We start from the raw sequence: 25741 nt of genomic DNA on the forward strand, positions 1-25741 counted from the left end.
GGGATATCGTTGCCTGGCTACGGCGAGTCAAGGTCACGCATCGCTTTTCGGTTTAGTAGAAATCGGGCGAGAAAAAAAAAATACACGTGATATCTCCCCCCTTGTGATATTTCGTGATTTTTCCCGACCCCCTTCCCCCCCCCCCCCCCTCCCATTTCGAGCTTCACGTGATTAATGGACATTCCCTAAGTCCTATTTCAAGTATGCCATTACCACTTCCATTAGAGAAGGTAAATTATTTGAAGTCTCTCTTACCTTACATTCATCCCAACAGTCGTCAATTTTATGAGTCATTCCTGAAGGGACTCACTCCATCCTTTGAGCTTACCGGTGGGTATCTCCTGGATGACAGTGAAGAAAATGAAGCAGACACTGAATAAAGTGAAAGTTATACCTGTTTAATACGAACCAAATCCTTGCGAATACAATGGATGTGCTTATTTTGTTTGTTGTTTTGTTGGGCTACAATGAATGTAATACATGTATTTATTTCTGTTTTTTACTGAGCATAATGTGAGAGAATATACATGGTGGAGAAGAATATTAATTAGTGAAATTATTCATATGTTAATGTGCATTGACTGATTATGTTCAAGAGTCCTCTTAATTGATAAGAACTGAAATTATTTCATCTAATTAATATGTCTAAATAGTAGTTAAAGGTTCTAATTATGAATTTTGTGTGCTTTTTCAAGGTCAATGTCAGCAATTTTAACCCATTTTGAACAAAATAAGGGCCAATGTCATTAATTTTTTTTTGTTAATGTGTCTAGAGAAGTTGGACTTGGTGAACTATATTCGTCATGGACTCCAGTTTGTATTGGGGAAGTATAATAACATTGGTGTGAATAGTTTCTTTGCCATTAATATTTTAAGAATAAACCATATATTCAGAGCTTAATATCTCGGAAATGTTATTTTTGACATTGGCCCTTTTAGAACCAAGCCACAGATATATAGCTGCAATTGGGTACAGAAGTGCCCGGTGGCAAGCATTCTCCCTACTTTCCCCGCACTCTTCTTCTGAATTGATCCACACTCCCAGCCGACACACACTCCTCCTCCAGCCTATTCCATTCCCCTACCGTCCTCATGACCATCACATTTTTTCCCCTTTCTGTTCTCCTCCTCTCTTTGAAAACCTTCCTAGTATTTTCCATCCTACTCCTAGGCATTCCCATGTTTACTCGTCTCCCCAGCTCTCCCCATCCTCCCACTCCACTCAGCACCTGGTGCATCTTGACCAGTGGTCATGTTCCAGGTGAGTGTGGAAGATGTCCAGTTCTTCTACGTGGAGGCGTCGGGCGACCTGAGAGCCAGCCGTGTCGGCAGCGACGCGAGGGACACCATGCTGCGTGCCGTGTCTCACTTCAGTAGACTCTCCAAGCATCCCGTGCAGAAAGTAAGAGCCGTGTCACGTCGAGTCGGAGGGTCGGGAGCCCAAACCCGAAACGAGGAGGCGCGGCAGTGAAATGCTGGATTCGCGTTTGGAAGGACCTGGGTTCCAGTCCCGTGTCCGGCCATCTGGACATCTTTACAGTGGTTTCTCTGAAATCACTCAGGAAAATGTTTGAATGGTTCCGTACATTAAGCCAATGAACAAGAAGCCAATGCTCTCCAAGAATGATGATTCTCCAAGAAGTTAATTTAGTGCAAATATTACGATTCTGACGTATTTCGTGAAAAATTTTGTTAAATCAAAATGCATTATATTAACTTCTTATCACTGCTAAGGAAGGTTATTTGTGCAAGTGCAAGTGATTTTTTTAAAATTTAACGATTTCGTCTTTAACAAAATTTGACTACCTCTAACTGTGTATAACTATTATTATTATTATTATTATTATTATTATTATTATTATTATTATTATTATTATTTTATTATTATTTTGAAAGATTAAATTGTTACAGTAATTTATGTTTAAATTAATATCATTTGTAAACAGTAGCTTTATTAAAAAAGTTCTAATTATTTTAAAAAGTCACGGTCGGTGACAAACATAAAAACACGAGCCTCTTTGCGACAAGAAAGTGTGTTACCACAAGGGCCGCTGTGCCCAAAGTGAAACTTACTAGTATATATACTGTGTTTAAATTTTCAAAGGGTTTTTTTCTTCGGAATTGGCTGGCCAATTAAGGGGTGAACACTAAAGGTACCTATACTACTAATGCACCTAGTCTCATCCCAAAGTGATCTTCCCAAGTCATGCCTTCCCCTTGTTAATAAAACATTGACTGTCTATAAGTCAAAACTTATTTGTGTTTTATCTTTGCAGATATCATTTCCAGAGCTGAGATACAGCTTTCGGTTGTGGAGGTATTGGATGAGCAAAGAACCGGCAGTGTTTGAAGAGGACCTGGCAAACAGAGAAGTAAAAATTCGTATGAAGTTAAACTATTTTATTTGAATTTAGGGGAACATTTCGGTAACATTTTTAGATTTTTACCTGACTAAGAAGCCAAGATGGGTGGGAAGGGGGAAACTTACTATTTGTCCTCTATTGGATCATGTTGAATTGATGTGTGTTAGATGCTGACTACACTAGGCGCAATATAACTCCGAGCTTGAGCTATGTCACCCATGAGAAGTAGGGACTGCAACACGTGTGGGGGGTCAGGTGGATGAGGAGGGGGTATAAGCAGATACGGCGACCTTGCACATCAGGTAGAGAAAAGCAGAAAACATTGACCACTTACCACTGACGTTCCAAGCACTACCTCAGTTCTTCAACGCCACTGACTGTTCCATCCGAAGAGTCTGATGTGTAAACGTCACTGCTGTCACTGTTTGCATCACCTAACTGAACAATCACTTTATCAATTTCAATGTCAAAACGCACATCCTTATCCCAGTATTCGTTCTCGAGTGTCTTGACGTGATTACAAATCGGTATCCAATCTTCTGGACCCATTCGGTTAAATATCTCCTCGCAAAGTTTTTTTACATTTGCCAAATTGCAAGTAACATTTCTTGAAGCGACTTCTCCTTTAACTTTAGCCCATATGATTTCTATCGGATTCAAATCCGGATGATAAGGGGGCAGATGAAGTAATGTGTGGCCACTATTTACCAATAGTCTGTCTGCCAGGTACTGCACTTGCGAAGGTTTGTGCTTCTTTATGATGTTATACAAGTTTGGTTTAAGCATGTCGCTAGTAAAGGAAATATTCTCTTTACTTAACCACTGCTGCATTTCCGATTTTGTCGAGCTGGAGGTAGGCGTTTTATTTATTTTTACATTGTGATAGGAAGCATTATCCATCACAACAACACTGTTTGGTGGAAGATTTGATATTAATTGTTCGTTGTTTTTGTGATAATCCCCTGTTGCCTGGTGCGACTTCCACATTGCAAGAGCATTTGGGATAAAACTCTTTTCGCCACCTGCGTGAATCATTATTAATCTTTGACCCTTCGCGACAGGCACTAGTAAACCATTTGAGGACATGTCACTCCACATTTTATTTTTTACATGAGACGACAATATGTACGACTCATCCATGTATATAATTGTGCGTTCATCGTTTCTATATTGACGCATACTCTTGAGATATTCTATACGTTTTTGCCGAATATCTGTTTTTTCTATTAAAAGTAAGCGCTGCGATTTGGTTTTCTGCCACCTGAATCCTAGCTTCTTCAAAGTCGTCCTTAAGGTTGTATTGCTACCTTGGTAATTTATGTCATTCTTTAGTTTATGTCGTACAGTTTCGACAGTCGGCACACGTTTTTCAAGTAAGTAAAAATTGTACACAGTACGTCGTACCACAGCTTCATCAAAGGTGATGTTTTCTTTCGCTTCTTGTTGGGCGTCTCAAAAGATGTTCCTTCACCAGCTTCATTCCTCTTAGCCTCCCTTTTAATTGTTTGTACAGTCGTGCGAGACACACCCGTCGCCTTGGCTGTTCTCAGCTGTGCTTTCTCTAGTGAAATGGAGGGTTCCTGCAATCGCGCTTCATTTTCCATAAACTGCAGAACGTTATATACGATTTCCCGCGCCTGCGAGTGCAGTTTTATACTCTTAACTTTTGACAACACTGGAGGCATTTTATGTATAAAGTTGTACTTTACTGAAGTACTGCACTACATATGCAACACTGGCTCTGAACAAAAGTGATACACTACATGCACACAAACCTCAGATCCAAACTGTAAACGAAAACGTTTAGTAAGTACCACGGATGTGTAAACGAACGTATTCGTCGGATTTCACCGAAGGACTAAGTTTTCACTCTGTGCAGTAGCGTATAGCCCCGGTTATCAAGTTACGCATTATCGCTCGCCGCGCCACGTCTGCCTTCCCCAATGTCGGGACTCACAAACACACAACGATTTTCTAACCGTCACCCAGGCTCGGAGTTATGTTGCGTCAACTATACACATGTGTAATCCATTACTTTGAAGTTTTACTTAATGCATTCCTATGCATTCAACACATTCATAAGTTAGCAGTTGTTTAGACGTATAGTGGATAACATTTACATTTTAATTGTAATGATATTGAAAAAAAAATAAGTAATACATTAATTTATTCAACTCTTTAACTGCCGTCGTTTAACATATTTAGAATTTAGAAATATTTCTTACTTGCGGTATGAAACTTTTGTTGAATGGGGCATTTCCCTACAATGTGATGCATGTCTATGGTCTGATCAATATTTATTCAGTGCTGCAATTGGTAAAATCGATACCTCAAAATGGTATGTATTATTTCTACATAGAAACAGAAACACATATTTACATATTTTGTGTTATTTATGTGTCTTGTTATTTTTGCTAGCTGAGTGCTACACTTTCTGGGTAAAAATTGCATTTCATTTTTCTGCAACAAAACATACATATGGCTTTATTTTGCACTTGACATGACTAAGAAAACATCATTTATCGTGGATTTTTTGTTTTGTTTTACAATAACATATTTATTTAATTATTTTTTTCCCACTCCCTATCATCATTAACCAACCTGAAAACCCCTTAAGAATATTCCTTGAACTATGAAGTAGGAAAAAAAATAATAGGAACAGCTTGAATTTTTTTAAAGCATTTGTATAGATCATGATTGTTGATTGTTTCAGTTAAATCTAATTACATTACCATTGTCACTTTTATCTTAGGGTAAAGTCTGTGCCTGGCAAGAAATTCTCAAGAAGCTGATTGGCTGCAGCAACTTCACTCTGGCAGCCCTGATACGTCTGGTAGATACGAAGATGCCATCCGAAAACCCTCAGTGGGCAGAGGAGACCACGAAATCTCTGTTTGAAAAAATTCAGGTAAGTTTGATTTTGTATTTAGTATCTTTTAACTACAGTAGCCGATCGTGTTACCTAAGCTGCAACTTGTGTAAGACTAGTTACTTAAATCTGTTTAAAGGTGCATCGATGCAGTTTGAGAAACCTGGCCAGACAGCCATGTTTTAAACTGCTGCATGCATCTGGTGGTCACTATCATATTACGTGGTTCAAGTAGTCATGCACAAGTCATCATTTTTTTTTATTTATTGCTACAAATCCATAGAATCTTATCAATAGAATTTTAAATTTAAATACCGTGTTTTCTCGTATAATCGTCGCACATTTTATTCTAAAATCAAGTTTGAAAAGTAGGGGTGTGACGATTGTGCGGATAAAAAATTTGTTAGGTAAAGTTATTCATAAAAACAAAACCTGTTCATGGAAAGTAGGTTTATTTAAAAAAAGGTGGAGTATACAATAGCACGCCAAACAATCTATATTAATAATTCCTTAAACAAAAACCTTTCTTCAACTTTAAATAGAAAAACCAAAACTCTAACGCCAACGCAAGCCACTTGAATCTGACGTGAACTAACGTGTCGTAGTGTCGTAGTACACACTTGCCACGAAAGAATTCGGGCTATCAAATGTAGTTAACTCGGCACCTGACAGAGAGCGCGCGCTGTATGCACTCGATGAGATATCGCTATTTGACTACGTGCGCGCGCTCTAGATGGGAAGCAACATAACCAAACATGAATGATGCGCTGGCTACATTTTTGTAAGCGGTACGCCACAGTAACGCAGATAATTAGATACGGAAATACCGTTTAAAAACGTCTTTAAAAGAAAATTTACACGTCAGACAACTTTGTATTTCCGTTAATTAAATAAATAAGTGGTAATGACCGAAACAAATTTTAGATTATACCTACACCGCGGCGATGCAGACGATCAGATAAAGGAAATAAAAAACGTTTAGAAACGTCTTTATAAGAAAATTTACATGTCAAACAACTTCGTATTTTTCCGTTAATTTATTAAGTAAGTGGTAATGACCGAATAAATATTAGATTTCTACTTTAAAATACATCGTTTTATACGGAAAAGATACCTACACATAGGCTACACAAAGCGTTTGGCATCTACTAGTGTGACCAAAAACATCATGTGATGTTTACGCGAGAAGTTTTTTTATCCCAATTTTGACAGCCTAAAATATGGTTGCGACCATTATGCGATAAAACACGGTAACTCTCTCCAGCACTTGGATATAATCGTAAATTTTGCAACTTAATATTCTTCATTCTTTGTTAGCACATGGCTGGAAGGATAGATAAAACTTGAGATAGTATCTTAGCTTATTTGTTTACTTGTAATGGTGTGTTAAGACACTTTGAATTTAGGGTATTTCAGCTTTTTTGTGGTCGCACATGTACAGACTAAAGTAATTAGCTTGTTGTGATTCAAAGCCGTCACTATGGGTAGATGTCTCTGCAGTTAGGACAGACGAGATGAAATGATGCTTAAGTGATTTAAGTTATACTATAGTATAACTTATCTCCTCAAGACAGGCATTTTGAAATGGCTCCTGGGTCCATATGTTTATTCACTGTGATACATTCGCATAACTTTGTGGCATCTATGAGCGAGAATTTTTGCAATTACCGGTTATTCTATTTTTTTTTTTTGTGTTTGCAGGCGAAACTGGGCAATAATGGCGTGTTACTGTATCCCAGCAGCCCGTTCCCAGCGCCGTACCACTTCTCGTCTTTTCTGCGGCCGTACAACTTCGGCTATTGGGCTGTGTTCAACGTTCTGAACCTTCCGGTCACTCAGGTTCCCATGGGTTTGAATGCAGATGGACTGCCTTTGGGATTGCAGGTGGGAGCATTTCCGTGGTGTGTATGGCATGTGAAATTAAGCTTACAACACATGCAAATTTGAATTTCAGGTTAATGGAGGATTTTGAAATACCCAGGGTGTATCTAAGATACACATGTCAAAACTTTAGGCACATGTGCAGAACATTTAGAAGAGGCAAAAATGTCGGTGGACATAGGTTTGGACATGCTTCCCTTCATGCTACAGCCATTTACCATTCACATTGATATACACTGGATCAGTTTTGTGTGTAATGCCATATTGGCAAGGTATACAACAAACTGTACCCAAACTCATAAAATGCAAATGGTGTGAATCCTAAAAAACAGAAAACATTGTGAAATGTACGTACACACAGTAGCCAATAAAGCAGTCCACATAACATGGATCCATTGTATCTTGATGTACACTGTAATGATTCTAGCAATTAAAAGAATCCTTTCCAAGTGTATGTCTCTCGACATTTATGCCTCTATATGCCCTGCATATGTACTCATATTTATGATATGTATTTTACATACATCCTGTATTTCAAAACACCTGATGAATACTTTCATACTGTATGTCCAGTCAACGGAGGCCTATTTGAGTTCAAGAACTGTTTCCGCATTACTGATATCTATGGTTTTATATTTGCAATGGAAAAACACAGGTATTGCAAAATTGATGACAGAAATTTATTTTGCTCCATGTTTAAATGAAATATTTATTGAACAAATCACAGATAATTTGATATGCTTCAAACAAAAATTAAATCTGAAAATAAACATTTATATATCACTGAAACATAAAAAATAGTTTATTTAATGCACAAATGAAATATTCAATAGTTGCTTGTCTTTGACGTCACTAAATTTTATTGTGGCGCACAAGTGTTGGTTCATAATCACCAAATACAGTATGATTTCTGTAGAGCGCGAAGAATACCGCATGTTTGCATGACTGTTCGTGATTAACATGCAGTCTAGGGGGTCAACAAATGCTGCATTTGCAAGGTGGTGACTGGTACAGTAGTAACTTTGGAGCATGTATTGCATTCCAGCTGATGAAACACTTTTGAAGTCTTGATAATTTATTTATTTTTTTGTTAAGAAACTGATAATACACGGAGGTGTCCATATTCGGGTCAGTAAGTTAAAATCAGGTGAAAGTCAAGTGTAACGCTGCCCTTATTTATTATGCACTCTCAGGTTTCATTAAATCATGAAAACACTTTGAGGGTTCTTGTTGCTGCTCGCGGCATTGAGTCGACTTTCTTATCTCAGGGTTCTCGTGGGGTTCGCGCCGCGGAAAATAAATAAAAGGAACTAGATATTTAAATAAAATAATGTTGTTACTGGCATTATTTTATTTTATTCAGGAAGCTTTCACTCTCAAATAGGCACCACGCTCGATCAGTCAGCTTTGATTGTTTCTGTTTTACATCACGCGAAACTGAAATAAATATCTCTACCGCCAACTTCAGATGATACTCCGTTAGAGGGCGTTCCGATATTACGAGCCACGGTTAACAAAAAAACAAAGAAAAGACCTCGTCGAATCCGTGCCAGTCTCTTTCGCCATCCTCCATTTTCTACCCAACTTCCACCCTCGCGCACCAAGCCAAACGCACTACTTTTGAACCCTTCGCAAAATTCTCCTTTAAATACACGATTATGCTAGGCGCACTGAGTAGTAAATTATACCTAAATCACTCTGCCATATCGGACGGTGATTGCCACCAATCACCTGCTCCTCTTATTAAAAAAAATCCTCTTTTCAAAAAGCCTCCCCTCGAGGCTCAGTCGCGGAGTCATACTAACAAACAAAATTCTCTCTTCCCCCTTCTCGCAAACCTCCACAGCCAACCAGCGACGAGCACGCCGAAACAGTTATACAAGCCGCGTCGCCACACAATTCTAAGAAACGCTGACCGGATGCACCGGTGCCTGCCTGTCGCGACTACTAGAACCTTCGTCCCAGATTGCTTAAATTCAAAAAGAAATTCCACATTAAATATGTCTAAAACCGCGGAAGTTACAGAAATTTACTAAGAGAACAAAAATGTTCCAAAATAGATAAGCTTTAAATAGATACCCGACAACCTATATTTTACCTTTAATCTAACTTACGTTAAATTTATAAATTACCTAAACTCTGCTCCTTCATTACCAGTGACGATGGCAAATTATTTAAAAGCACGTTAAATAAAGACTACAAAGTGTTCAAAAGTTATGTTGAAAACAGATTAATTATGGCAAAAAAAATATGTTAAACTTTCAAAGCTAACCGATCTTTTTCATTACTTGTCACTTTAAACAAATTACAATTATTTTACAAGGTACACCAACTTCAAATATTTATGCTTTTCTTCTGCGGGATCAAAATTCCGATATCTAGGCATTTATTTGCTTGCTTGATGCGTCATATGTTCTTCAGGCAACTATACTTCACAAATGCATCAATTTATTGATTTAACACATTATGATTAACAATTCAAAAAAAATAAAAATATACATGTAAATATATAGATATTTATATACTTTACTTAGGTAGCGTGGGCCACGAGATGGTACACCTTACACAAGGAAGTAAAATTGGTTCAGGGAAAGTCAGAGAATTTACTTGAAACCCTGAAAAAGACATGGGAATTCCCCAGTGATAGTAATTTAAGGGGAAAAGGTCATGCTCCATTCTGCCATCACTCAGGACTGTGAAAGTTTTTTTTTTCCTGGATGTGTATAATTTAATAGTCATACACATAATAAATGGCAAATGCCAAGGTTATGTTTGAACTAGGCCATCTGTGATGATGGTGGAGGCTGTAAAATCCTTGTTTCTTTCATAAAATTGGCAAATATGTATATTCATTTTAAAAACAATAGTCACTGAAATTTTTAATTATGGCTATGGAAAATCTGAGAAATACCAGGAAAATTTTATTACAGATATGATTGGCTATCCTGAACACAAAACTCATCTTACTGATGTGCTGTCAACTGGGAAAGAAAAAAAAAAGTGTAAAATGAGCTGTTAATGATTAAAATATTGTGAATTTGCTAGCAAAGATTACTGTCAAAAGTGAATTATAAAATGTTCATATTATTATTATTATTATTATTATTATTATTATTATTATTATTATTATTATTATTATTATGAAATATTTTGAAAAGTGTTGTTTTTCCAGGTTGTGGCTGGAATGCACCAGGATCATCTGTGCTTTGCAGTAGCTAAGGAGCTCGAGAAATCATTCGGGGGTTGGGTGCCTCCATTTAAATGTTAAGAAAGGTATAAATGTAAAACATTATCTGTTCTCAATAGTCATCATCATCTCTGATTAACTCATTTTTTGAAGATATGAAGATAAAGAAAGTGAAACATTATTGTTAAAAGTAGTAATAAAATTTCATTTAAATTTGTTTATAAAATAATTATTTGCGTGTTACTAAATGTGTGAAATTTAAAAACTAAGCTTAAAAAATATGTTTTATTGCCACCTAAAAGGTAAGGAAATAATTCCCACCTGTAATCTTGATACAAATATTATGTTTTTTTTTTTTTATTGTTAAATTTTACAGATAAATATTTGTGTTGTAATAACAGTATTATGTAACTTGGAAATGTTCATATATATTGGCAGGAATACAAATGTGGTTGTAAATGTTGGCCAGCAGAAAAGAAGAAAGTAATTTTTAATGTTCCTTGTCTAGCGATGAAGTATAGTGTTACATTATTGTGTGCAAATATACTAAGTAGGGTCAGTTGCAGATAGGGATGGGTAAATGTCCAAAATTTTATCTATCTGAAATTTTCCTGGAAATTTTCATGGAAACTTTCCAAAAACCGAAAAACATAGGAAATTTTAGGAAAATTTGATGTTGGTTTATAAATAACCATTTCAGAGAATTAGACATGTGACTGTCTCTACTGTATGAAATTTTAATATTGTAAAATACAATATTCATAGTTGCAGTATTAAGAGGACATTAAAATATCTTTCGTTAGCGATGTAGAATTTACTGTGGGTGCTGTTCTAAATTAATTTCAACATTTAGGTGGAATTATTCTTTTTAAAAATACAGTTCACAAATTCATTGCAAGTAGGCCTAATCAGTTTTTAAATCTGAAAATTATTTAATCAGCTGCTTTCAACATTACAAACAGCTAATGTAGTGGAAGAAAAATTAAGGTAAAGAATACTTAACTGCAGATTTAAAAGAAATGATTCCTTCTGAAAAAACAATTACCTGGTCAATAACAGTTAAAATATTTGACTACATAGATTTGAAAATATTAACACTATATTATTACAATTTATCAACTGATTGGAAATAAAGACAAATAAGCTGTAACAAATAGAACACTAAAAAAAATATTGATCAACAATTAGTTGCATTCATAATAAGAAATCATACATATGTTACAGTTTTAACTGAATTGGAAACAAACATGTCCTTATTTAAGTCATATTGGGTCTTAGAAACCAATGAAATCATCATTGTCCTCATAACTGAAATCACTGTTTTCTTCCTCTTCTGTTTCATTGTTAGAACAAGATGCACTGTCTTCTTTTAAAACACACTGTGGTAGTTTTTTCTTCTGCTATACTTTCTCACATTTGTCTTCCACAATGACAGTAATAGAATCTTTCCTTTCCAATTTTTCAATGTCCTCCAGGATGTGGTGACACAATTTCCAGTTGTGGGCAATGAATGATATTTTACCTGCTCTTTCAGTGGTCAAGCGGTTTCTTAGTTTTGTATGTATACTACAATGTGTACTGAAAGACCTCTCTGTAGCAGCAGAGGTTACTGGCATACCTAAGATTCTGTTTGCTACTTTTGACAGCTGTGTATGACCACACAGACCTTTCCACCAAGTACAGGGTTCAATTTTACCTTTTTCAAGCGCCATCCAAAGAAATTCTTTGGCCCACATACCTTCTCTACTTCGGTACTGAGCTAACTCTGTTAACACTTTTGGTGCTATCTGTTTAAATACTTGCCCTTTCACCAATGCTGGCCATTTTAAGCGGTTTTTAACAACACGAAAAAAATATTTAACACTAATGTAAAATAAAAATACCAACTTTGTAATATATTTTAACACTTAAGTTTTATTTTAATGTACAATTTATATATATATATTAGACATATTTTAACATTTTAAAACCTTAGCTCAAAATATTATGTTTTTTATGAAAATAAAAATTTGAAAATTACACTTTGATTTCAAATACATAATTTAATTTGAACAAAAGCAAAAAATATTTCAAACAATTCATATAAATGTTAATTAAACATACTCAGAATTAAGTTTGAATGATTATAGATTTATTTTTTATTTTTTGAAACCCAAAAATCATGTAAGTAAAAGTTAAGTTTTTTTGAAAAATTCTTACTGCATAATTTATAGTGATTTTATTGATGAATTTGATCTCCAAACTAGTAATTTTACTATACACAAGTGAATAAATTAAAAAAAAACATACAATTATGTTAGGTAGTTTTTCTTTGAATGGAAAACCTCGAAACATGGTGTTACACAAAAAGCAAAATTGCAGACACTGCACTGGTATGAGGTATCCTTCCTTCTTGCTTTTCCAGTATCTTTCATGCCTTTTTCTGCACAAACTTTACATCTTCTTTGGGCTTTCTTTTTCCCTGGAGCAATGGGAATCCTTTCTAGAAAGTGTTTTCCTGAAAGACGGGAAAGCTGAGTCCCACTTGCTCCAGGATTAGATGGTTCTTCCACTGCAACTGCTAAGTCACTGCAGACTTTCTTCAAAAACTCAGTCAGTGAGACAGGAGAATGGTCACTTGCTACTTGATTGTACAAGATGCACGCATTTGATACACACATCAGTATCATATGGAAAGCCAGCTTGCGCCACCATTTTACTGTTCTGTGCTCAAACACACCGTATGACATTCTCTGGTCTGACAAGTCTACACCACATTTTTTTTTGTTGTAGTTTACTACAGCTGCTGGCTTGGTAACTTCATGACCTCGTTTGTTTGTAAATGTCACCATTTCTGCTGTATGTCGAGTACTGATCATGTACACCTCACGTTTATCCTTCCAACATAAAGCTAAAATATTGCCCTTACGGCGGTAAATTTGCTCTCCACGTTGAAGTTTTGGGTTGCGAAGAACTTTTGGCATTCCTCTTCTGTTTTTTTGCACCGTCCCAACTAAAGCTGTTTGAATATTCTCCAATTCTGTGGCGAGAGTTGGGCTAGTGTAATATCTGTCAGTAAACAGTGTATGTCCTTTCCCAGCTAAGCTATCAAGTAATCGCAGCACAACATTTGTGACAATATTCTCTTGTCCACAAAACACATCAAAATTCCAGATATAACCTGAATCAGATTCAGACAACATGTATATTTTTATGCCATAACGGTTCGGTTTCTGGGGCATATACTGTTTGAAACTTAGCCTTCCCCCAAAAGCACACATGCCTTCATCAATAGTCACATCTTCTGCTGGCTGATATCCGTCTCTGAATTTATGGCGAAAGGTTTCAAACATTGGCCTGACTTTGAAGAGTGGATCAAAACCTGCTTCTCCTTTTTTCTTCGCATTTCTGTTGTCATTCAGGTGGAAATGTGACAAAATGGAAATAAATCGGTCCCTGCTAAACAAGTTTGGGCAAAAATTGCATGATATAACAGGATCTGTGCTCCAGTGATCTGTAATTGATGGTCGTTCACTGATGCTCATGTGAAGAATCACTGCAAGAAATTTCCGCACATCATTTTGTGTTACAGTTGTCCAATTTCGCAATCTACTATGTGGAGAGATTTGATTCAATGCCCTCTTCTTTTGTATCACCTGCCGAGCATACAAATTAGTTTGTTCTTTCATGTGATTTATGAAATCTTTGTCAATAAAATAATAAAAGAAATCGGGCAACGAACTATTGGCATCCAGTTCTGGTTCTTCAGTCATACCAGAATGTCCAGTAAAAACATTTATATTCGGTATCTGATCTCGATCACTCCATCCATCTTCAGTATTTTCACTTCTCATATGTTGCTGTCCAGTTTCTCTGGATCGACCCCTTCCTCGTTTCTTCCGAACATCATTGCAGGAAGCTGAAGAAGCTTGATTTACTTCTGCAACACTACTTTCAACAGAAGAATCTGAGAGAAAAAAATATAAAATACTACAAATATATAAATAAAATAATAAAATGTAACTTTTATATTTACTCATTACTTATATTGTTGTGGTTTATATAACATAAATAAATAAACAGAAATATTTTCTAGTCTAAAATAAAATTGCCACATTTATTACTTACCAGAATCACAAGACGATTCACTGGCTTGATAATAATCAGGATCATCTTCACTGTTCTCCACATTATCATCACTATCACTTTCACTCCATTCAAAAACGGTATCTTGCTGCATTCCGCCACGAGAACGAGCGGAACTGCAGTGTGAACGAACCAAAATTACCGCGCAAACGAAGGAAACAGCCGTGCGAACGTCAGAATAAAAAGCATTATATTTACCATTTGCCTGCCTGTCAATCCTACACAGTGCTACTATCTAGTGGCTAAAATATGTACTGCTAGGGATTCAATAACTAGCTCACACTAGGGAGTGAAAGACTAACCAAATATGAAGAACAGTAGTGCCATCTAGACATTGAAGTGGAACTGAGGAAACCAACTTACATTTACCGATAGAATAAAACTACGAGGCGCACATTCAGATACTAAATAGCAAAAAACTATAATATTTATTAATAAACATTCATTGGTAAAAATATCAACAGTATACAAAGGCATTTAGAAAAGTTTCCGAAGAATGCGGACGTCGTAATATTACGTCGGCAGCACCCAAAGTGTTAAAACTATACCTTATTCAATGTGTTCCATATCGGATGAAACTTTGCATATATACTCAACAGCACTCAACTGTTACAGCTAAAAAAAATTCAATGTTTCCCAATGTTTCCACTTTTTTTCAAAGTTTCCATGAGGTCTGTAAATTTTCCATTTTTGAAAGTTTTCGGCAGGAAATTTCCGACTGGAAACTTTCCACTACCCATCACTAGTTGCAGAGACATAAAATATTTCAGTTGCAATATTCTAGGACAGATTTATTACCATTCTGCATGGGCCCTTTTTAATTATGGAATGAGATTTGTAAACTAATTTCTGGTTTCATTGTGGATGTGAAGGTTCTCAAAATTTCAGTCACTGTGACTTTCTCAAAACAGTAACTCAAATGCTAACCGTCTCATATCTGGCACAGATAGCAAACTTATTAAATTGGTTTGATACATTTCGTACACAAATATGTAAGAAAAAACTTATTACAGAGAAAAATATCTAAAAAAAATTTTTGTATCAGAAGATTAGCAAAATACTAACAAAACTATTATGCATGCTATGTTACGTCTTAGATGCACCATCTGTTTCAGAAGAATGAATTACGTATGACCATGCTATTCCAAACCCTCATAATTTTAGGTAGGTACCTACCACCTACATCATCAGCTATCAAATATGGTTAATAATACATTTGATATGCAGACACAATTCAGTATGCGGACAAACACTGTAATAAATATTTTGTGTAGTTTACAATTTTAAAGGCAAACAATTGAACAAAAATTAGGCATGGGTAGGGCCTGGAAAATTTCAGTGTTTTCAGTATGCAAAAAGTGGTACTTTCAAATTAGAAAAGCGGTGGTTTAAAGTCGGTATTTTCGTTATGCAATGGAAATTTTACCAGTATTTTAAATGTTGACTAAATTGTGCAGTTATTGAATTAAATACCTAGTTTACATATTTAATAAACAATCCATGTATACTAGGAATAGACTAATATGCATAATAAAAGCCAATTAAATCCAAAACAGTTACACAAAACAGACACGCTGCTATAGATGTTTGCAACTACAAATTTTCTTTTTTTTTTCTGCTGCCGATGCCACATGCTTAGCCGAATTTAGGTGTTTGTCAATGGAATTTTTTGGGTTAAATGATACTTTAACCTTACGTGAGTATAAGTGATCAGCAAATACGTAGAATCCCGCTGATGCGACCCCTCACGGTTCCCGGAAAAACGGACTTATAAACAGAATGGTCGCAATAGCCGCCGTGTGTTCAAAGCGGACGGTCGTGTGTGTGCGATCGCGCTCCGTGTATATCTGTTGTTTTGTGATAAAATCAGTATTAATAATTCGCTACTTAATCAGTCTGACTTCTTGGGGTTCCCCTCAACCCTAAATGATCCGTGTACTTCTAATCACGATCTAACTCATCCGAGTATGTTTCGATCACCCACGAAAAAAACTCCTACTAATGCGACGGGCCAAGTTGCGGTTTACATATTACTAACACAGCACTTCAAATAAATACAAAATTATTTAAGAGTTAAGACGACATTATAGGTAATCATACAAAATGTAAACACAAGTTATTCAGAATTAAGCAATGTTACAAATTATACAAGACGTCGACGCTAGTGATTATTTACAACAGAAACATAATGACACAATAATTATAAGAAATTATACATTATTTTCAAAACACATGGTCGTCTGTGGACGTTCCAGGGCGCACGCGGGTGCGTCCCTGATCGTAGACACTGCACTTCACTTAGGTTGCACTAATGGGGGGAAAATACTTCCCTTAGGCCCACGTTGGTGGACAGGTACGGCCTCTACGTCTAGGAGGGCACGACGTCTGTCGTCATATGCCTCCCCCTCTCCCGAGGCCGTCCTGGCCACCGACGTTGGCCTAGACCGGTAGCCGCGGTCACGTCCAGCTACGTGTCTGGTCGCCGCAGTCATTCATTATAGGTCGGGCGAACCGGGGCAGGAGCTGCATAATGCTGCAGCGCAGACCCCCGGCGTCCGTCTGTCGTACGTCCCGGGGCTTGTACTGTCCCCCCCACTAGTAGTCCCTGAGGTAGCGAGGGGCAGTCGTCTCACGCGTGGACCGGCGCACCCCCGGCCCGTTCCCCACGTGAGTGGTTGTCATCGGCTTCTCGGAAGGTAAGTCCAGGACCACCTGCTGGGCCCTGTCGACGTCACTCTCCCCGCTGAGGAGCCGGACCGTCACCCCGTCAGTCGTGTCTCCGTCAACGTCCGTACTTTTCACCCGCCGTTCCCAGGGGTGGACGTGTCTCTGTTTACGTCCCTGGTCAGGCTCCGGTAGAGTCACCACGGGGTCACTGAGGTTGACCAGATCACCCAGGATGGTGTCGTCATTGGTCACGTCCTCAATGAATGGCCCGCCGTCGACGTTGTCGTCGTCGTCGTCGGCCAGAAGTACCCGGTCCACAAAGCGCTCCAGCTCAATCATGCTTGCGCCTCGTGGGCCCCTTCCGTCCGTCCTGTCGGGTGTCCTTGCCCCGCCCCCAGTCGCCAGTTGGGAGCAGTCGCCCCCCTCCTGACTTCCCCATAAGGGAGACGGAGTCGGCCCCCTCGTGGTGTCATGTCCGTGCATCCCGTCTCGTGGGTCGATGTTTCCGTCGCCGCTCGTCCCGTCCGCCAATCTGATAATGTCCCTGTGCACCTTTGTCGTGCGTCCGTCAGCGCGACGGACGAGGTACGTCGTGGTCCCCTGTCTGTCAATCACCTCCTGCAGGCCTGTCCACTTGGGGGCCAGGCAGGAACAGAAGCCCCTTTCGCCAGACGACAATTGGTGACACCTGACAAAAACCTGCTGGCCAGGTTTCTAGTTGCCCTGGGGGCTGGTGTGTCTGAGGCGTACGTCAGGCCAGGTAACGTTTCTGGCGTCGTCGGGCGTCTTCCCATAGATTGTCTGCGGTCATTTCGTGTGAGTCGGCGAGATTCCGGCCCTGTTCCAGTTCGGCGGGGGAGTGGCCCGTGACAACATTTGTCCGACGGCGCAGGCAATACAACAGCGTCGGCAGGTGCAGGTCCCACTTGGCGTGGTCCTCGTCCAACGGGATGCGCAGCTGAGTCTTAATGTCCTGATTCCGCCTTTCGGTCGGATTCGCGCGTGGATGGTAGGTGAGCGTCGTGTGGTGCTCCACCCCCCAACCCGCGCAGGACATTCGCCAGTGTCTCCCCGTGAACTGCACCCCGTTGTCCGTCAGGAGGACCGCGGGGTACCCATATCGCGGGCAGAACTCATGCTCAAGCAGAGCAATCACTGTGCTGGCCTTCACGTTTGGCACTGCGAACGCCTCCGCCCAGCGGGTGAAGACGTCCGTGACCACCACGATGAAGCGCCGGCCGCGGGAGTTGCGAGGATATGGCCTCATGATATCCACCGCCACAGTGTGGAAGGGATCCCGGGGCCGTCACGGGACCTGTTGCTCCTTACCGTCGGGTCGTCTGGACTTCCGCTCCTGGCAACGCTAGCAGGCCCGCACGTAGCATCGTACCTCTGCCGCGTCACCAGGCCAGTGGAACGTCCATCTGACCTCACGCAGCGTCTGCTCCGCACCTGGGTGTCCCGCCAGGGGGTGGTCATGCAGGTAGCCCATGACCCAGCGCCTAGCCTCGGGCGGCACGTGGGTCTGCCACCTGCTCGTCCTTTGAGCCTCCCTGGTCTGGAGCACCCCGTTCAGACTCCAGCAGCCCGGTACCACCCCTCCCCTGCACTCCGTCAGTCGAGTCTGGGTATCAGGGTCCTGGAGCTGCGCAGCGTGGACCCACGAAAGCAGTTCGGTCATAGTTTCTGGTCGCGCGTCGGGCGCAGGGGCAGTGGAGCTGGACAGCACATACAACGCTCACGGCCACGGCACCGAGTCCTCGACCCCGTGTTCACGCTCAGGGAGGAGCACCTCCTCCCAGCCCTGGTCGTCACAGAACTCGCTCCCAGGATCAGGATTTTGGGACAGCTCGTCGGCCAGCTGATTCTCTCGTCCAGGAACGTGTTCAACCGTCAACGAGAATTCCTGAATCAGCATGGCCCACCCAGTGAACTTAGATTTCCGGCCCTGAGCGGAGTCTCGCCAGCGGAGGCAACTGGCTGTCGGTTCTCAGCGTGAATGAGCGCCCCTTGACGTGGTGACGGTAGCGCTGCAGGGCCCAGACCACTGCAAGACACTCCTGCTCATTCAAGTGATACCTCCGTTCAGCCTGTCCAAACTTTGCGCTGGCGTACTCGATCACACGCCTCACTCCGTTGTCATCCACTTGGTACAGCACCGCACCCATCCCCTCCTGACTCGCATCTGTCTGGATGAACATGGGGCGGCTGGGAACCAGACGTGAGAGCGTGTGACAGTTCCTGAACCGGTACTTAACCTGCCGCAAGGCCTCGTCCGCGGCAGGGGTCCACCGGAACTTAGTCTTTGCCGACAGTAGGTCTGTCATTGGGGCCGTGATCGTGGCGAAGTCGGGGACAAAGGACCGCAGCCAGTTGAGCAGCCCCAGCAGCTTCTGGAGCTGCTTCCTGGTCCTCGGTGCCCCCTTCCCCTCGATCAGCTCCAACTGCTCGGGTCGGGGGTCGGGGACGGCACCCCTCCGCCGTCACTATGTGCCCCAGGAATTCGATCTCAGTCGCCCCAATGTGACATTTCCTTGGGGTACAAGTCAGTCCGTGTCTGGCCATACGTTCCAGCACCAGTGCCAAGTGGTGCGCATGTTTCTCCCACGTCCTGGACCAAATTATGACGTCGTCCAGATAGGCACTGGCGAATTCACCAATGTACCCGTCCAGAACACTTACCATCAGGGCCTGGAACATGGCAGGGGCGTCCATGAGACCAAAAGGCATGGCGCAGAACTGACATCGCCGGCCGTCTGGTGCTGTAAACGCCATTTTCGGGTGGTCTTCAGGGCATACTGGCACCTGCCAGTAGCCTGACTTCAAGTCAAGAGTCGTGAAAATGTTTGCGTCCCCTAGTCCGGCTAGTGCGTCCGTGATGTTGATTTTTGGGGGTGGGGTGGGAATCATCAGTTTGTTCACTGCTTTGAAGTTCACGCAAAAGCGTAAACTTCCGTCCTTCTTGGTGGCCAGCACCACCCTCGAGTTGTAGGGGGAAGGTGCTGGGCTCTACCACCCCGTCACGTAGCATTTCTCCAATCTGTGTCTGAATGACCTCACGCTCTCGGAGCCCGAACCCGTATACCTTCTCGAAGGGAGGGCGGTGCAGTACCATAGGTATCCGGTGTTCTGTCACAGTCGTACGTCTTAGCCGGTCCGCGGCCGCAAATACCTGTGATTGGGAGGCGAGGACACTGTTGATGGCGTCGACGTGCTCTGCTGGGACTCTGTGCTGAAGGTCCTCCAGGCGGATGACTGACCGAGGAGGACTGGGAGGAGCCTGGTGCACGCCGTCCCCTGGTGCCGAAGTGCATCCGCCCAGCTTGTACCTCCACAGTTGCGTCGACCTCGTACAGCCATGGTACTCCCAGGATCAGCCCCTCGCGGAGCTCGGGGACCACCCAGGCCTCGATGTGGCTAACGTGACCAACGATGCTTAATGTTAACTGAGTGGTGCCCCCTGCTGCGGACATGGCGTCTCTGGTGGCCAGCTGCACCAGCTCCTTCCTCGGGGTCACCGCCTCCGCCGTCACCAGGTGGGCTGCGATGTCCACCAGGGCCAGCATCTCCCGTCCGTTAGCGCGGACGTGCACCCGCAGCAGCTCCTGCTCCTCGGGGCTGACCCGCCCTAGCTGGGCAGTTGTCTGTTCCCCACCGCCCCCGGCCTCCGGGCCGTCCGGGCATGGGGAACTCGCGGAGATGTCGCCGGCCCGCCCTGGAGCCGACGCGCCGATGCTCTGGTCGCCCACCTCTGTCGAGGCCTCCGTAGTCGTGGTGACACTCTGTTGTTTCTGTGGTCGCTCCGGCACGGAAACAGCTGGCTGGTAGCGTATTCGTTCCCCGCCATCCCCCGACGGCGAATGTGATGTCTGTGTTCTCGGTGCGGGCGGTGATTGACGAGACCTCCTGGTTACTGGGTCTGCCGGTGGTTGGCGGATCGGGGAGCGGCTCCCAGTTGTCCCTCCGCCCCCGTCCCCGCGTTTCCCGTCTGCAATGTGCCGCCTTCACGCGCTTCTTCCCACGCAGCTCTGGTGGGGCTCAGGCGATGCCAGTGGTATGCCTCCGGGCAAAACCGGCACCGCGGCGGGCGCTCGTCCTTGACTCCTTCCTGCGTCCCTGTCGGCCTGGTTTCCGTTCTTCCGTGACGTCCCCCTTCTGCTGCAAACCGCACTGGACCTCCCCTGACGCCGCCTCGATCAATCGCCTTCCGAGGTCCCGCGCCGTCAGTGAACCTTACCACTGCCATGTCATTGTCCGTGACTTCCATGAGAGTCACCCCCCTTGACCCTGAGCGGACCTGGGAAGCCCGCGCGTCCCTGGGTTCCGTTCTCCACTGCAACAGGTTGTGCTCAATTATGCGAGCGAGGGCCACGAACTCCTCCGTCCCTCGTCCGGCGGCTGTCCTGATGAAGGGGCGAAACTCCGATAACAGCTGTTCGACGATGGTCGGTAACGCCGCACTTATGTCCCCACCTGCTCCCATCCGTCTGAACAGGCGCAGCTTTTCGTAGATAAACTGTTCCGCGCTCTTGTCCTCGTCCTGAGTCCGGCAATAGAAAGTCCTCAGACACATCGTACGTGCCTGATCGTTGTCGAATCTAGCCTCGACTTGACGTACAAAGTTTCCCCAATCAGTGTCGAAACTCCCGGCTGTTGACCACCAGTTCCCCGCATCCCCGCGGAGCTGCCCGGTCACTCGCGACGCCCACTCTGCCCGTCGCACTTCGTACAACTTCAGAAGGTGCTCGCACTCCCGCAGAAACTCCCGCAGGTCCTCATTGTCACTCCCCGCGAACACTGGCAATACGAACGGCGAATTCACTTATTGCACGACCGACCCCTCAAAGTCTGCGGGCCCGTCACTCTGTTCCCGCTTTCCGCTGTTGTCTGTGCTGTCCATGTCGTCTGCGCTCCCTGCTGCGCCACTCATTCCACACACTACGTTTTTAACGTCACTTTTCCCAGAGTTTTCCCCTTCGCCCATCTCTGTCTCGAAGCTGATCAGATTGTCTGTATCCTGTTCTCTCTTTTTCCCCGCCATCCTTCACGCCGGCACTACTAATCCGGGATGTAATCTATCTGCCCCAGTAATACAGTCCACGTCTTTCTGTCGCGTTATCTTGCGCCGGTGATCCCGCTGCGTCGCCGTCTTGCGTTAAAGTCGCTCCCACGTCACGTTATCTCTCGCCGCGCTGCGGCACCTGCTTCCGTCCGCGCCTTTCGCGCGAGACTCGGCCCGTCCTGTTTACGTACGTTTACGTGCGTTTATCTTCTGGCCACACTAGTTGGGCGCCACATGACGTCCCTCGCCCTGCGGTCCCTAAGTCCATGTTGCGAGTGGTCCTGAAACTCGCCCTGATTTGTCTGCGTAGCTCCAGTCGGAGAGATGGTGGAGTTCAGGCCAACGTGGCCGGGACCGGGAAACGTGGGACCGGTAGGGAAACTTGTAGAGGTTAGAGGTTGAGATGCGTGTTGAAAGGAGAAGACGTTGCTGTCCGTTTTCACGAGCTAATTTATTCCGTAGGAGCCCTATCGCAGCCTGGCCGACACGTTGCAGGACGAACGTTCTCCCTCGCCGCGACCCGGACTCCTGGAAATACACCGGTTGCAACTTATACGCGACTTGATATGACTGAGGAGGCAGTCCCTTGACGAAACGTGCTGGTTACTAGAGTTCAGACATACAAAGTAACTCATACGCGGTCCGATACGACTACGGAGACAGTCCCGTGACGAACTTGCTAATTGCGAGGATTCAACAGTACAAAATAACTCGTACGCGGCCGAACACGACTGCGGAGACAGTCCCATGACGAACTTGCTGATTGCGAGAATTTATACCGTACTGAGCGCGCCTCGAGCGGAGCGAGCGGGAGCACGTCTGCTCGGCTCGGAGTCTGGCTGGCCACTGCCTCCCCCGCCCGGCCGTGCGCCGGTACGCGCGGGCCGCGGAGGAGGGGAAGGGGAAATAGGCTGGCATGGGAGAGACGCGGCTCACGGCGGGCCAAGTTGGGGTTTAAATATTACTAACACAGCACTTGAAAATAAATACAAAATTATTTAAGAGTTTAGACGACATTATAGGTAATCATACAAAATGTAAACACAAGTTATTCAGAATTAAGCAATGTTACAAATTATACAAAACGTCGACGCTAGTGATTATTTACAACAGAAACATAATGACACAATAATTATAAGAAAGTATAGATTATTTACAAAACACATGGTCGTCTGCGGACGTGCCAGGGCGCACGCGGGTGCGTCCCTGATCGTAGACACTGCACTTCACTTAGGTTGCACTAATGGGGAAAATACCTCCCTTAAGCCCACGTTGGTGGACAGGTACGGCCTCTACGTCTAGGAGGGCACGACGACTGACGTCAACCTTTTGTTTAGCCTTAAATTCAAGGTTTCCTTATGTCTTAGGTTTAATAACGCCTTATCCTTGAACTCACCTTTAGGGTCACCTTGGTTTGAGGTAGCCATCCTATATTTGAGCTTGCTTGCAAAAATGTGTCAGTAAAGTGTTGTTTATTCTGTGGCTTACAAAATTGTTAAATCATTTGTCAACCAATGTTGTGAAAGTAATTGACAAGATGTATAATGGTTCAAAAAGAAAATTATATTAAGCACTATTTTTCTATTTTTATTGGATAATTGTTTCATTTGTTTCAAAACTGTTTTTCCAGATAAAGCTGTTTGGATGGTGATTTGAGTTGGAAAATTATTTCCAGCATAAAACTTATGTTAATATGAAAATATGACATAATTTAATTTACATGTTAATTCAAACATGGTTCTTTTTTCCTTCAATTTTATGTATTGTCATCTCCAGTTATTATTTTTAGGAAGGAAATTCTACAGTGAGTACTAATGCCACCTAACTGTTGTTTTGGAACTAATGAAACATGGCCATTTTAACTTAAAATTATTTTTTTGCAATACCCTTTTTATAATCACACAGGCAATTGTTAAAAATGTTATATTTAAGAATTGAGATCTCAATTGAAGTGCAGTATTATTTTCTATTGTAACGTGCTGTTTCATGTTTTGAATTACATTGATTTTACTGGACTTAATAACTGGTGCAGAGTTAATTTTTTTTATCATGGAAACTTTAATAATTGGTTGTTTTTTGTTTTTATTCATCATTTTCCTGATCCTGTATTCAACAGAGGATTGTTAAAAATATGTGCAATTTTGCATGTAAAGTTTGTGTAAATACACTTAGTCATGTATTTTTTTTATTTATATATTTATTATATTAGAGTGTGTTATTTTGAAAATTGCTTTTTTCTGATTTAAAAAAATATAAGGTTTCCGATAATGATGACAATTTGTAAATAATATTTTTTAAACTATGTTAAAATTTGTGTCATTTCTTTTTGACTGACTAAAAAGTTTTTTCTAAAGGTTGTTTTATAAGCTTTAACTACCGTTATGATAATGAAAAAACAGATTTTGCTAATTAAGTTTTACTCTCTTATTTGTTATATTATTATGTTACTATATTTGTGGATATGGTTTTTTTTGATTATATATTGTTGTTTTATTATTTAGAGTTTAACAAAGCTATATTTGTATTTTGTACGAAATAAGGATTAGTGGAAAAGGTTGTCTAATCTTCAATAAATGTTTTACTGTTCTATGAAATCAATTTCATTTGTCTGATGAGTTTAAAAAAGATCAGGGTGTCCACATGCGGGAAAGTCAGGTAAGTTTAAATTACTCAGGGAAAGTCAGAGAATTTACTTTAAACCTGAAAAAGTAATGGAAATTATTTCTCAATAATAGTAATTTGAGGGGAAAATGTCATGCTCCAGTATGCCATCAACTAGAATTTGAACTTTTTTTTTCCAGATGGTGCATAGTCATATATACTATAAAATGGCATATTCAAGGACTGGTAGGAATAGTAGAGGGCTGGATTATCTTCATTTCTTTCAGAAAATTGCAAAATAGGTAAATTATTTTTAAAAAAAATGGTGTCTTTAATTTATAATTTTGGTCATGAAAAGAAAGTCATGGAAAAGTCAAAGAAATTGTTCTACAGATTTGTGTGGACATCCTGAAAGTGTTCTAGACAAAACATAATAGTAACCTGAGTTTTTTTATAGTGAGCCAGTAAATGTTGTATGGGCTAATCATCTGTAGCATTTCCAGAGGGGTCGCAGGATAACATTTATCATTCCCATTTCACAGTTACGATTTCACAAGCGGGCCCCCTCAAGAAGTGTTTTTTTTTTTAATCCAAGGGGGGTCTGGGCCCCCCTTGGATTAAAAAAAGTCGTCCCCCTCCCTCCGGATCCAGGGGTTATAAGTCTCTAGGGGTTCCAAGTGGCTGCGTGATGGAATTACGTTCGTTTCAGGGCATATCTTAGTTCACGAATGCTCTGTCGGTTTGAATTTTGGAGATCACTTTGATTTGGAGGTCACATTTTAGGTAGATTTCGAATAAAGGCTACATATTATAGTCGTTACCATGGTGCGACTTCAAGAAAATTTTTTATAAAGTTTTTTGTTTCATGTTTCAGAGACCCCAAAACACTTCCAAACTGATACATAAAATGTAGTAATGGAAAATCTCGGTTGAGTTCGTTAATGGGCAAAAACCGACCAAAGGGGTTGAAATGGGAAATATTTTTT

General features: G+C 41.8%; 1 protein-coding gene across 3 annotated transcripts in view; it reads left to right on the plus strand.

The window, feature by feature from the left end:
- The window catches only part of LOC134543148 (fatty-acid amide hydrolase 2-A), a 74474-nt gene extending 49731 nt beyond the window's left edge, over window positions 1-24743 (plus strand). For all 3 annotated transcript variants that reach the window (XM_063388002.1, XM_063388005.1, XM_063388003.1), the window contains 5 exons: window positions 1262-1402; window positions 2277-2372; window positions 5116-5271; window positions 6934-7116; window positions 10286-24743. In XM_063388002.1, coding sequence (XP_063244072.1) covers window positions 1262-1402; window positions 2277-2372; window positions 5116-5271; window positions 6934-7116; window positions 10286-10381 — 672 coding nt within the window. In that variant the 3' untranslated portion in view covers window positions 10382-24743. The remainder of the gene's footprint in view (window positions 1-1261; window positions 1403-2276; window positions 2373-5115; window positions 5272-6933; window positions 7117-10285) is intronic.
- The last annotated feature ends 998 nt before the right edge of the window (window positions 24744-25741 follow it).

This window comes from Bacillus rossius (assembly GCF_032445375.1).
Source record: "Bacillus rossius redtenbacheri isolate Brsri chromosome 9 unlocalized genomic scaffold, Brsri_v3 Brsri_v3_scf9_2, whole genome shotgun sequence".
In the NCBI taxonomy this organism is placed as follows: Eukaryota; Metazoa; Arthropoda; class Insecta; order Phasmatodea; family Bacillidae; genus Bacillus; species Bacillus rossius.